Here is a 14,465-nt window from a genome sequence, read left to right as displayed (position 1 = left end):
TCTTCTGGTAGGCCTTACTCAAATCCACTACTCATGTTTTAGTGCAAATGAGTGCTTAGATATCTTTTTTTTTCTTTTGTTATAAAACTAGTGAATATTTTATATTGATAATATAATACAAAAATATATTTTATTTTTTTTATAGTCTTATAATTCTATTTAAAAACTAGAAGAATATATTACTATTGGTCAAGAACGAAGGATTTTTGTAACAATATCTTTGACGATGTTGCGCATGCATACTTGGCATATGGGAGAATGTGACCTTGTTTGTAATATCATGCTTTTGTTTTGCAAAAATATAAATGTGTGTGCCTTATCCTGTATAATAATTATGAATGTTATGTAGATTGTAGACACTCACAATATATAATGTTCTAAGACAGGTACAACCTGTTCATAAAATTCAGTAACTGGAAGGACTAATTATCATGCGTAAAATATACGCAATAACATAAAATTGCATTAAACTCATTTAGATTTTTGTAATTCACAAATTAATATTAAAATGTATATAACTATTTTTGTTAATTTTTTATTACAATAGTTGCATGAATGAATTATTTGATCCTTCATCTGCGACGTGTTCTGGATGGGGTTATCCGTTAAAACTTTAAAGTCTAGCATGAACATTACTTAATGAGTTATCAATGAATAAAAAAAATAATAAATATAATTAGAGTCGTCAAATAAATCAAAACAATATTTATAAGTGGATTAATTTCATTCTGTCTGAATTGCTTACAGATTTCTTATTTTGTGGTCTAACTTCACCTATTGACTTAGGCTAAATTAATCTAGTTTATATAAATTTTATAAATAAAAAAATAATAATATTAGATCAAACTAGTTTTGAACCTAAAAAATTGTTGGTTCAACTTTTGTGGATTGACTTGTGAAGTTGGGCTAAATTGGTCCAATTATTTCGAGACAATTGTCTTTTGGCAGCCGAACTAGCTCGTGCGGCTGAACCATTTCTTTATATGAAGTTTCCTTTTCTATGTATAAAGAAAAAAAGAATTAAAAAAAAAGTGCATAGTGTCCTAGATTTTCTATTTACTTAGATTTAGATGTTGTGGATTGGGAGAATGAATTAGATTGATGGGCCATGTTCGGTTTCTTTCGTACTGAACAAGTAAAAAGTGGCAGGCCGAGAGGCATATGGTGTTGGACCCCCCAGTTAGTGGGTTGGGCTACTAAACATTCAATTTAGTTTCATGATATATACATTTCCTTTTTTTTATAAGTATATTTCCTTTTTTAAAAAAATTATAAAATATTATAATTTTTTTAAAAAAAATTAATTTTACACTTTCAACTTTTAACTTTCAATTTGCTACTTTCTTCTTCTTATTCACACACTTTTTTTTTTCTCTTTTAATTTTCACATGTAACCAAAATAGGTGGGGTGAAGGAAAAATAAGGAGATGCATGTAAAAATTGAAAAAAGGAGGAAAGATGTGTGAAAAAAAAGTACTAAATTAAATGTTGTGGATGTAAAATTAAAAAATTTAAAACAAAAAATTAAAAATATTTTAATATTTTAATTATATTTTTTAAAAGGAGGTGTATTTATAGAAAAAAAGAAGTGTATATATCATGAACCTTCAATTTATAGTCTTGCTTCAGAACTGAACCGAACCCATTTAGTGTCCCCGACCCAGAAATTTGTTACCTGTTATCAACACACAATAAAGGTTAAATTATTATGTTCTTAAAAAAAAATAAAAAAGGCTAAAACCCTATTTTGGTCCCTTATAATCTTTTTTTGTTTTAATGTAGTCCCACTTTTATTTTTAGTCTCAATTTGGTCCCAAATTAATTAATTGGTTTCAATTTAGTCCCAAATTAATTAATTGGTTTCAATGTGGGACTTCCGTCCAAATTATTTAAACGGAGTTAACTTTTGGACACGTGGATGCCACGTAGATGCATACGTGGATGCCACGTGGATGACATTTTTTTGAAAACACCTGGACCCAGAACGGCCCGTTCTGAAACCAGAACGAGCCGTTCTGGTTGCACTCTTCGTGTGTTAATTTTGCAACTGAAACGGGCCGTTCCGGATGCGAAAATTACACACCACCAGTGCAGCAAAACGGGCCGTTCTGGTTTCAGAACGGGCCGTTCTGGATTCAGAACGGCCCGTTCCAAAACTGAGAATAGAATATTCTTTGCTTAATTGTGTTTTTAATCTCTCAAGTATTATAATTACGCAATTTTGATCCCTAAGATTTTAATTGAGTAATTTCAGTCCTTAAAAGATTTTAGTTGTGTAATTTTAGTCTTACAATTTTTAATTGAACAATTTTAATCTCTCAAATATCATAATTGTGCAATTTTAGTCTTTTTCATTAAAAATTTAATAATTTTGAAATTTTAATATATATATATATATAATATTTTAAAACTATATAATTGTTTGCTTATTTAAATTACCGTATATTATAATTTTTTTTAATGTATCAAATGATATATATTTATTATTAATTTTTAATGGGAGAAACTAAAATCGTACTATTATGATATTCAAGGGACTAAAATTGTTCAATTAAAAATTGAAGGACCAAAATCGCGAATTGCAATTCTTTAAGGACTAAAATTACTCAATAAAAATCTTGTGGATCAAAACTGCACAATTGTAATACTTGAGGGATAAAAAATGCAATTAAACCAATATTCTTTATTAATTTTATTAAAAAATATAATAATTTTGAAAAATATTTTTTTATAGTAAAAATTTTAAAATTACTTATTTTTATAAAATACAATTGTCTTATAAATAGAGTAATAATTTTTTTTTTCTCTTTCTATTTGAAGAAATATTTAAGTATCACTTTATAATTTTTTGCAACTTATTTAAAATTAGAGGAATAAAATGATAAAAATTAATAAGATAAACATAATAAAATAAAATATATAAAAAATATTAATATATTTATTTTATTAGATATAACAACATAATTAAAATATAATTAATAATATATATTTTATAAAATTATTAATATTTTATATATAAAAAAATGAAACCGAAACGGCCCGTTCTGAAACCAGAACGGGCCGTTCTGGTTGCACTTTTGGTGGGTTAATTTTGCACCTGGAACGGGTCATTCTGGATGCAAAATTAATACACCAAAAGTGCAATCAGAACGGCCCGTGCCGGTTTCAGAACGGGTTGTTCTGGGTCCAAGTGTTTTAAAAAAAATTTGTCATCCACGTGGCATCCACGTATACATCTACGTGACATCCACGTGCCCAAAAGTTAACTCCATTTAAATAATTTGGACGGAAAATCCCACATTGAAATCAATTAATTAATTTGGGACTAAATTGAAACCAATTAATTAGTTTGGGATCAAATTGAGACAAAAAATAAAAGTAGGACTACATTGAAACAAAAAAAGATTATAAGGAACCAAAATAAGTATTTAACAAAAAAAAAAATGGATATATTAAAATATAATAAATGAGTATCACAAAAAAGTAATAAAAAGTAAATCTCGAAAGTTAATTTACTGTTGGACTGTAGGAGCATTACTATCTAATAATAAGTTGCATATAGGTATATAAGATAATAAGGTGTTAATTATAGACGAGATTAGGTTAGATTAGCTGGGTTTTAGATATATAAGTTTGATCTATTTTATAAAATTAAGATTTTTATATTTGATTTATTATATATTATAGACCATTTTTATAAGTTTAGTATGATTTTTTAAAAGTTTAGTCTGAATTATTTATATATTTAAAATTTTACTTTATATTGATAGGATTAAATAAAAGTACAAACTTAATTTTAAGTAGGTCAATGATTTTTTTTTAATTTGCATGGTAAAACAAGTGATTTAGTACTAAAATTTAGTTCTAAAATAATTTTTAAAAATAAAATAAAAAACTAAAGTAACATACAATATATTAAATGAATGTTTTAATATATATATATATATATATATATATATATATATATATATATATTAAAATATTCATTTAATCCTATTAGTCCCATGTAACCAAATTCATGTGTCTTGATTTCCTTTAACTAACTTAATATTGTGCAACATGGTCAACAAATTGCTCAATTGATCCTCTTCCCAAGCAAATCACTTCTTCTCCACTTAAAACCCCATATCCAAACTTCACCATGCCAATATCCTATATTTATAATTCGATTTTATTGTTGTTTTGAGTTTTGGAAGAACCTTGAGTGGGTCATAGCTAAGCATTAGTCTCCCATCCAATTATCATGTCATAATCTTGCTTACTACCCCTCTTCAACTCTCCATTCCACCATGTTATGAAACCATCTTATTTGGAGTTATCCCGCACACATTATTCAAATCCTTCCACCATATTAGTGATAAGTGTTTAATGGAGGTGAAAAAAATGAAGATGTCCATTTCTATATGAAATAGAGAATATTCAATGATCCTCAAAGTCTAACACCACCACCCAAGCATTGACAAAGAATGTCAAATATGTAATCCAATTGATATAATGAAGTTTTAATTCAACTGAAGATCATAAAAGAAAGTTTTAGCTGTAAAAAAAGTTTTATGAAGTTAAAATAATTTAACTCTACTCAAATATAATTCTTTCTTGTAAAAGATATGTGATATATTTTTTTTCTTAAAAAATTAATATAACGCACGACTCATTTGGAAGTCTTTGGAGCTTCCTACAGGCCGTATTTAATAGGCTGATTCATTAGAAAACATTTTATTTTGGTTTTAGTTTTTAATATCTAGTTTGTATTCATGTCATTCCAAGAGAAATTCTATAGTTTTTTTTATTTTTTATTTTTTATTTTTTTTACTTCATTTCACAGGGTTTTCAATCCAATTTAAAACTAGATATTTGATAACCGTTACCACGAAATTGTCATTAATCAATAAAGTCAGTAGTTGAAAATAAAGGGTTAATTAAATGCGTAAAATTATCATTGTCTTTTTAGATAAAAACGTTTTATGGATAAAACTTAAGTGAAATATTTTAATTTTTTTTAATTAAAATTAAAGTTTTATCTTAGTAAGCCATGTAATAAAAGTCTTCTTGAAACTAAGAAATTTTTTTAATTTTAATTAAAGACAATATTAGGTACGTAAAGATTTGCAGTTTTTTTTTAATTAACAATGACAAGGTTCTTTTAGGGTTTTTATAAACTATTTTTTTAGAAATCACATTTATCTTTTACATGAGACGAATGCATTCAAATTAGGCAGAATCACCGTGAATAAGAAAATTTTCAATATAAATATTTAACAAAATTACATAAGATCATTAATTAAATTAGAATAACCTCATGTCATTACTTAAAAAATTAATGAAAAAAACTTTACAGGAAATGTGGTATAAGAAAGCTTATAAACATTTACTTTCTTTAATTTTCACCTTATTTCCATTTCTCCTTTTTCTCCCTATTACATTAATTACTTAGAATCTATTAATTTCTCTCATTACATATCTTTAATCTTTTCTTTCTATCTCCTTTATCCACCCCATTCGACCTTATTTTGGGGTAAATGTTTATTTGGATAATTTATATTCGAATAACTTAATTTTACAGATACATATTTGACACTCTTAATTTTTGTCATTTTTTTCATATCATATATACCTTCTGTATTTTTTATAAACACGTATTTGAGTGATCACGAAACTAATACTAAAAATTGAAATAATATATATATTTCAACTTTATTAATGTAGTTGTAATCGAAATATTTCTGAGTATTAATGTTCCTATGTTAAAATTACTAATGACTATTGACTTTGACACGTAGTGACACATTTCTTAACTTGGATTTAACGTAACAGTATCTTAAAACTTGTGCTATTTATTTGCAACGACAATCTAGTCTGGTCCCAAGCAATAGAAAGTCCATAAACGAAGGATTCACAGAAATGCAAGCTCTAAAGCAATAAGCAAATATTTCTGTTAGGTGAATATCCTACGATAGCTAAGTGAATTATTATTAACAAATAAAATGCTTGCAACCAAAACATCAATTGAGTTAGATTGTTCACTCACTCACATGCTAAGTCCTAATTATCAATTAAATTATAGTATATGATCATAAACTTTGCAATATACAAAGGATTGGGTGGGTAGCACACAGGGTATCGCTCGATCTCTCCTACAGTTACATTTTACCATTTAGCAGATTACATCCCTTTAACGAAAAAAATTAGGCCAATGTATAAGTTTTCTTTGGTCCCCCTACCCCTCACTTTCTGTCCACATTAAAAACTAAAAAATGAATCGTGTTTGCGAATATTTGTTTTTGGCCCAGGAATCTCAGCCTCTAAGGCATTCCAAAGACCTTCAAGTCCTTGTCATCATGTCGCTTGCAAGCCTTGATGTAAAACCATTTCGTTACCTAATCAACTTGTAATTAATAAATTGCTTAGTCCAACCTACCCTTGATACCAATTTGTATAAATACTATGTCAGCAGCACCTTTCTTCGCCACCACTATCTCATCAACACATATACAGAATCATAGACATACATTTACTAAACTGAACAATTGTCTACCAAGAGAAAAAACAAAGGCTGTTGGCATGGACTTCCGCAGTCACACATCTTTGTTAATAATTCTTTTTGGTTTTCTTGGCTTATTCTCCTTTACAGTTGAAGCAGCCACAAAGAAATATCAATTTGATGTGAGTTAATTATTTTATGTGCATTTACGGTCACAATCAGCATGCATGATTAACTATCCATTTGAGTTAATTTTTAGTTTTGATGAATTCATTATATTCTTCCTACAGATTCAAGTAAAGAATGTGAGTAGACTATGTCATGCAAAACCCATTGTAACAGTAAACGGGAGGTTCCCAGGGCCAACGATTTATGTAAGAGAGGGAGATAGAGTACTAGTCAACGTAACCAACCATGCAAAATATAACATGTCAATTCATTGGTAGGCCAATTTGTATTTACCCGACACAAAGGTGGCGTTGTTATGTTTATATATATGTAAATGCAAATCGGTTTGGGTTTCTTACAATTAAGCATATGGATTATTGATTGTTATAGGCATGGAATTAAACAATATCGTAATGGTTGGGCGGATGGACCAGCTTACATTACACAATGTCCAATTCAGACCAGAAGCAGCTACACTTATGACTTCAACGTCACAGGACAAAGAGGAACTTTATGGTGGCATGCTCACATTTTTTGGCTGAGGGCCACTGTTTATGGTGCAATTGTTATCTTGCCTAAGCCTGGGACCCCATTTCCTTTCCCACAGCCAGCCAGAGAATTTGAAATTCTGCTTGGTTAGTTCAGCTTTTGAAATACATAACTCATTATTATATATTTTTTAATAAAATATCAACGAGTGCTGCTAAGATGAAACACCAATTCTAAGAAGAGAACATCACCAACGGTACTTAGTAATGATACTATATCTAAGTTTTATGATCCATAGATAATACAACTTAAAAATTTCATAACAGGAGAATGGTGGAACAATGACGTGGAAGTGGTTGAAACGCAAGGGAACCAAATGGGGTTGCCACCAAATATGTCAGATGCACATACAATCAATGGGAAGCCAGGACCACTCTTTCCTTGCTCAGAGAAACGTAAGCAAAATTTAGACAACTTTGTTATCATGTAAAGGAAAAGTCACTAGACAAGTACATGGTTTGCTCCAAAAGAAAACTAAGCTTATGACGAAATTTTCACTAATTGTCTTAAATCCAGATACATTTGCAATGGAGGTAGAACAAGGGAAGACTTACCTTCTGAGAATCATCAACGCTGCCCTCAATGACGAGCTTTTCTTTGCCATTGCGGGTCACAATTTGACAGTAGTGGAGGTTGATGCTGTTTATACAAAACCATTCACCACTCAAGCCATTCTAATTGCACCTGGTCAAACCACAAATGTTCTAGTCAAGGCGAACCAAGTAGCAGGAAGATACTTCATGGCTACAAGGACCTTTATGGACGCACCAATCCCAGTTGACAACAAATCCGCTACAGCTATATTCCAATACAAAGGCATTCCAAACACTGTCTTACCCTCTCTTCCTTCTCTTCCTGCTCCCAATGACACACGTTTTGCATTGAGTTACAACAAGAAACTAAGGAGCCTAAACTCCGTTCAGTACCCCGCTAATCTCCCACTCAAAGTGGACCGAAACCTCTTTTACACCATCGGTTTGGCCAAGAATTCTTGCCCTACATGCATCAACGGAACGCGGTTTCTTGCTTCCTTAAACAATGTCTCATTTGTGATGCCGCAAACCGCGCTTCTCCAAGCTCACTACTTCAATATCAAGGGGGTTTACAGAACTGATTTTCCTGACAAGCCTTTAACTTCCTTTAACTATACAGGTGCACCATTAACGGCTAACCTTGGTACTTCAACGGGCACAAGAATTAGCAAGGTTCCCTTTAATTCTACGGTGGAGCTGGTTTTGCAAGACACTAATCTCCTCACTGTTGAGTCGCACCCTTTTCATCTTCATGGCTATAACTTCTTTGTTGTTGGAACTGGGATTGGTAATTTTGATCCTGCAAAAGACCCTGCTAAATACAACTTGGTAGATCCTATTGAGAGGAACACTGTTGGGGTTCCCACCGGTGGTTGGACCGCAATTCGGTTCAGGGCTGATAATCCAGGTATGTATGAATGCCTCAATTAAAATTATTATACCATCAGAATTATTATAGCCCTAACGAGTTTAGTTTAGTTCATCTAGTGTACATGAACTGTTATAACTTCTTGGTACCGACAATGATTCCTAGGATAATTTTTTTTTATTTTTAAAAACTTGACTACATGTGATACTACCTGAGTATCTAATAATTAATTCTTATCATATGAACATGTGATAAAAAGTTATTCTAACTTAATCAATAATTTTAAATTCAGATTAAATACTTAGATTAAAATAAAACTTTGATGTTTAAGTGTTCATAATCCTAGCTAACTGATTTTAAAAAAAGAATTATCTTTTATAGAAGATAATCGTGATCTACTAAAAAGAAATTGAAAAAACCTTAAACATTAAGACAATTTGTTTTAAGGATTGTAGTGTTCAATGAGATATTATTAAGGATGTTGTGATGTGATGATATGTTTAATTTCGTATATATGGTTGTATATATAGGTGTGTGGTTCATGCATTGTCATTTGGAGCTGCACACAGGGTGGGGGTTGAAAACGGCGTTCCTTGTGGAAGATGGACCAGGAGAAGATCAATCTGTTGTGCCTCCACCGAAGGACCTTCCAGCATGCTAGACATAAAAGAAAATGTCAACAACCTTCGATTGTGTTGTGTGAAAATTAACGGTGTTTTATTCAACATTTATTATCTGTTAATACTTTCTGCTAAAGACGCAGAGAGTTTTAATTAAGAGTTATTTAACAAAATGTAAGCAAAGTTTGGAGCATGTGTAAAATTTACTTGTTTCTTTCTTATCGTCTGTTGTTGACACGTATCATTCATCGAGAATTATTTTAAACCAAGAGAAACTTTAAAGTATGAAGTTTTATTTACAAAGTGATCTTTTATCGGTTAATTTAATAAATTAAATAAAACAAAAAAAGTTAAAGAATGGAATGGACAAACCGGCCATGTACGTAGTTCATGTGTTAAATTAATTTTGTCAAAAATTCCATGGACCAAAAATATTTTGTCAAAAATTCGTACAATATTTATTAGCATGCTGGACTTTAAATCTTTATTGGTATGACTTAAAAATTAAATGTTTCGTTCGAATCCAAATAATAAGGTTTTTCTCAGTGTTATGGTTTTATTTACAAATCTCTAATATTTTGGGATCCAGTTTTGGAAACTTCATTTTTTTTGCGACTCAAACCAACATTGATATGCAAGACATAATATTTAAAAGAGTAAACAATATATGTTTTATCCAATCACAAACCCTGCATATGCAGTAGGTTAATTTATCCAATTTTATAATAATTATTTCAAGTTATTTTAATAGTGATTTTTAATTAAATGGTAGCGTAAATTTATACCTGACAATATACAAAAGTTAATTCTATTTAAAATATTTTATTATCTTTGTTTTATATTATGATTTTTTTGTTATTAAATTCGATTTCCACGAATAAATAAAAAAATGTGTCATGTGAGTATCAAAAAGATTTCTTGCATATATATGCATCAAAGTTGGAGGCATTAGATTAATAATATGATATATATACAGTATATATTCCTAATAGATACTGTATGATAATTGATCATTAATTAATTAACTAGCGATTGGTGACTAATTTATGATGCATTAATAATTTGTGACCTGATGCAAGAAACTCGCACTGATCATAAAGTACTATAAACTACATTATTCTCATATCTTTCACTGTTTCAACCAATGCCAGAACTTGAATTAGCAGAACTTCAAATGCAAGATAAATATTATTGGCTTTCCACGCCAGCTAGTTTCTTTGAAACTCAACTTTCTATTTCCATGAATTTTACAGAAGCTTCTAACATTAAATTAAAATTCTTATTATAGTTAAATGCTCTCGAAAAGGAAAGAACAAAACAAAACAAGATAAAATTAATGCTATGCAGTTTTTACCGTTGAATCCCATGATTATTTCTATCAGTAAAGTCGTGCATGCATAGTTAAATGTTCACATATGTTTGAGACAAGACTTACCAGCAGCCATATGCACCAAGTTTAGTTTAGTTTAGTATGTCATTGTTGATGTGAAGCTAGCTCTGCCAATTATATATACTTCTAAGTGCCATGGCCATGGCTTCACCAAATTACTTTTTCGATTCCTATATATATACACTTTTACGTCATCTTTTTTGCTTGTCATTGAAAAAATAATTTATTTTATCATTTTCATGTTTTTTCTACTTTCTTCATACAATCTTGAGCACTTATATAGAGTACTGTCTATCTTTATTAATGTATTTTTGCTTTTTTTTTTTTTAATTCTGTTTTTGCGTTTCTACAGCTTTCGTAATTCGGTTCGCAGTGCTCTTTGGACTATTGTATTTGTAACAGCCAATAAGTCAGGCCTTAAGTTTTTTTAATGCTTTTATAATATTTCCCCCTACATTTCCCTTTAATTTAATTAAAGTAATAAATGTGTAGAGATATTTTCTTATCAGTCATCTAACATCTTCATATAGTCTACGAAAAATGGAATTGGGTTAACTTTATTTTTATTTTAAAATAAAATAGTTACAATATTTGGTAAAATTTGAAAGTACTAGCTAGCATATATAATCTTCGGGATAAATGCTAACAATCACTACAACAAAATTGTCATATAATGACACATATCCTATAATAATACTATGTATGTCACTAAAAATTACTTTTACTCACACAATAACTATAATATATATTGGTATATTATTAAAAAGTGTGGGTATAGATTATAGTGACACACAAAATATGTTGTTAAATCTCATTTAAAATCAATACCAAAATTGTGCGTAACTATATGTCAAATAGACATATACTTACATATATTGTACCTATAGTGACACTTTTTGTATGTCACTCTATGTAATATTTATTGTAGTGAATACTTATTTTTTAAATTAAATAATATCTTTTGATTAAAAAGAAAAAATATTTTAAGATAAATATTTTAAAAAAATAATTATATTTATATATCTTTTAAAGATAAACTTTTTTAAAGTGAAATTTTAAAAATACAAAAAATGACTTTTAAGTGATGGAACCTTGAAAAAATGAAATACATATTAATGTAATTTATTTAAAGATATCTAAAGCGAGAATTTTGTTAGTCCTATCCTTAAATTGACCCTACTTTTAAATACAATCTTTCTAATTGATTGAAATGTATTGAAAAACATAAAAGTTATTAGGTCTCACACTTTATTTAATGACTCTCTCTCCTGATTTTGTGATTTTTAATAAATTATAACCAATAAGAAAAAAAATGTATTAAGAGGAGTTATAGAGATGTGTTACTAATATTCCTTAGTTCATTTTAGATTTTAATCAATCCAAACATCTTTCTTTACGACAAATTGATAGATACCTTAAGTCTCAGGATCATTAAGTGATCATGGTCTCAACTAATTATTACATACATATATTTAGATTTTTCATACTACAATAAAATAATAAGCACACTTGATTACATATTATATAGAGACTAATTAGAGATTAAGTGGTCTAGGACAATAATTTATCCTTTTTAGCTGTTACTAAGACTCATTTGTAAGAAAGAAACTAATTAGTTAAAATTTATTAAAAAAAATATAAAATTAATGGGTTTCACACCCCTATTTAATGACTCACTGTCCTTGATTGTGTGACTTTTAATAAATTATAACCCAGAAGAAATAGTGTATTAAAATGAGTGTGCTAAAGAAATGTATTATTAAAATTGATCATCGATTCGTTTTAGATTTTAATGAATGCAAACATCCTTTTTACAAAATATATTATTAGGTATCTTAGAATTATTAAGTATTCATAGTCTCAACTAACTATTACATGACATATATTTAAGTTTTTTATTTTTAGAAAAAAATAATTGCACTTGATTATATGTCATATAGAAAAACTAATTATAAATTAAGCGGTGTAGAACAATAATTTCTCCTTTTAAGATGGAATTAATAAACATTTGACTCAATGAATACGATGATAAAACAAGAAAGGGATGTCCTAGGGAAAGCTCTAGTGCATAATACATTGAATCCATGCACTTGTAAACTAAAATTATACAAGAATTAAAAAAAAAAATTATCAATCAAAAGAATAAGTTGGTGGAGCACGTAAGCTCGACCGTTCAAAGGCATTTTCCAAACAATAAAACAGACAAGCTGTAGGTTCATAGCTTCTTATTTAAACCATATATGATCAATCTAGCTTCATTTTAACGTTGTAAGCAGTGGTTCACTCTTCAACCAATTAAATTCGTGATATTAATTTATAATATAAAATAAATATGCATTAGAGTGTTTAATTTGGAAGAAATTGTAAGTTTTATAGTTAAAGTACATGATATAAATAGTAAATACACGTATTTTTTTTTTTTGAACAGCTAAGAAAAATTTCATTGAAAAGGTACCAGTGGTACCAAAAAGATAAACAGAAAAGTGTACATATAGAACCAAACATCAGTTCCGTGAATAGAAAAAAATAGAAAAGAAGTAACCCCTTCACAACCCTTTACTACTGCTCTATTATAAACCCCACTCCCATCGTAGCTGTCTTCCACCTACACTAACACATCAAGCCCCTAATCTACATAAGCATAGACCAGGATTGCTGCACCATTGTGAAAAAGTATACCGGAAAGTCTTTGTGAAGGATGACAACCACCTCCAACTGTGAACCAGAATCTCTTTCACCAGACTATCAAAACAGAAGCTGTTATCATTGAACCTGCATAGGTTCCTTGTCCTCCACACTGTCCAAGTAGTGACCAGCCACACGGTACGCCAATATTCAACTTGTACATTTTGGTAAATCGGTCCAGGAATGAAGTTGAAATGCTCCAAAATGCACCTAGGGAGTGGAGTAGGACAATTAATCCAAGACAGACATACCTTCCATACTTTGTCAACCACCGAGCAGGTGCAGAACAAATGATAATCAGTTTCAATATCTTGCTTACAAAATACACATAGTGCATCATTATCTGATATGGTAATACTCCTGCTAGCCAGATTATCCACCGTCGGGAGGCCCCTACTCATCATTCTCCAAGCAAAAATTTTAACTTTTGGTGGTGCCGGGATGGACCAAATAATGTTAGGTGCACCATTATTGGATCCTACCACAACTTCAGAGGTGATGGCACTATATGCAGACCTGACTGTATAAGTTCCAGACGGTTCACCCAACCACCACCATGAGTCAACCTGCTCCGCCCTAGGACTACACTCCAGAAGTTGTTGCATTAATTGCTGCTCCAACTGTATCTCCCATTCGAACCTTTCCCTTCTCCATTGCAGCTGCCATACCCAACTACTGTCTGTCCAAGAGCCCATATCCTGAATAAAATGATTTTGTTGTTCAGAAATAGTGAATAGCTTCGGAAAAACACTTGCTAGACAGATTGGGCCTGTCCAATTATCTAGCCAAAATCTAGCTCTTGCTCCTGATCCAATTTTCCACTTAATCTTCCTTTCAAACCAATTGTCTTGTTCTAGTCCACCACATACCATAAGTAGATCCCTCCACCATATGGAATTCTTCTACAACTTGCCTTAAGCGTTTAGGATTTAGGGTTTACTCTTTTATCTATTTATTTCCCTCTTTCCCTCTCCCTTATAGGCTATATATATGAAGTTCCATTTAAAAAATATTGAAAAACAAATAAATTATTTTAAAGGTTTGGTAGCTATAGCTGAAGAATAAAGCCATAGATTACTTGCCTCCAAAAATGTTTTTCCTCATATCTTCTGAGATGTATATATATATATATACACTTTAGAAACAAAGAAAGAGATAATACGAGAAAAAA

General features: G+C 29.9%; 2 protein-coding genes across 2 annotated transcripts; one reads left to right on the top strand and one right to left on the bottom strand.

The window, feature by feature from the left end:
• Positions 1-6,429: 6,429 nt before the first annotated feature.
• Positions 6,430-9,504, top strand: LOC109799850 (laccase-11). Its single transcript, XM_020360488.3, has 6 exons — positions 6,430-6,663; positions 6,772-6,923; positions 7,040-7,284; positions 7,465-7,593; positions 7,715-8,638; positions 9,130-9,504. Exons 1-6 carry the CDS (start codon positions 6,445-6,447, stop codon positions 9,258-9,260), a joined length of 1,800 nt encoding a protein of 599 aa, XP_020216077.2. The 5' UTR covers positions 6,430-6,444; the 3' UTR covers positions 9,261-9,504.
• A 3,723-nt stretch (positions 9,505-13,227) lies between these two features.
• LOC109795944 (uncharacterized) lies at positions 13,228-14,166 on the bottom strand. The gene has a single exon (XM_083067510.1). It carries the CDS (start codon positions 14,164-14,166, stop codon positions 13,228-13,230), a length of 939 nt encoding a protein of 312 aa, XP_082923636.1.
• Between the last annotated feature and the right edge of the window lie 299 nt (positions 14,167-14,465).

The sequence above is a fragment of the Cajanus cajan genome, chromosome 11 (assembly GCF_000230855.2).
Source record: "Cajanus cajan strain Asha chromosome 11, NIPB_CcT2T_4, whole genome shotgun sequence".
Lineage (NCBI taxonomy): Eukaryota > Viridiplantae > Streptophyta > Magnoliopsida > Fabales > Fabaceae > Cajanus > Cajanus cajan.
This window is presented reverse-complemented; position numbering and strand designations above follow the sequence as displayed.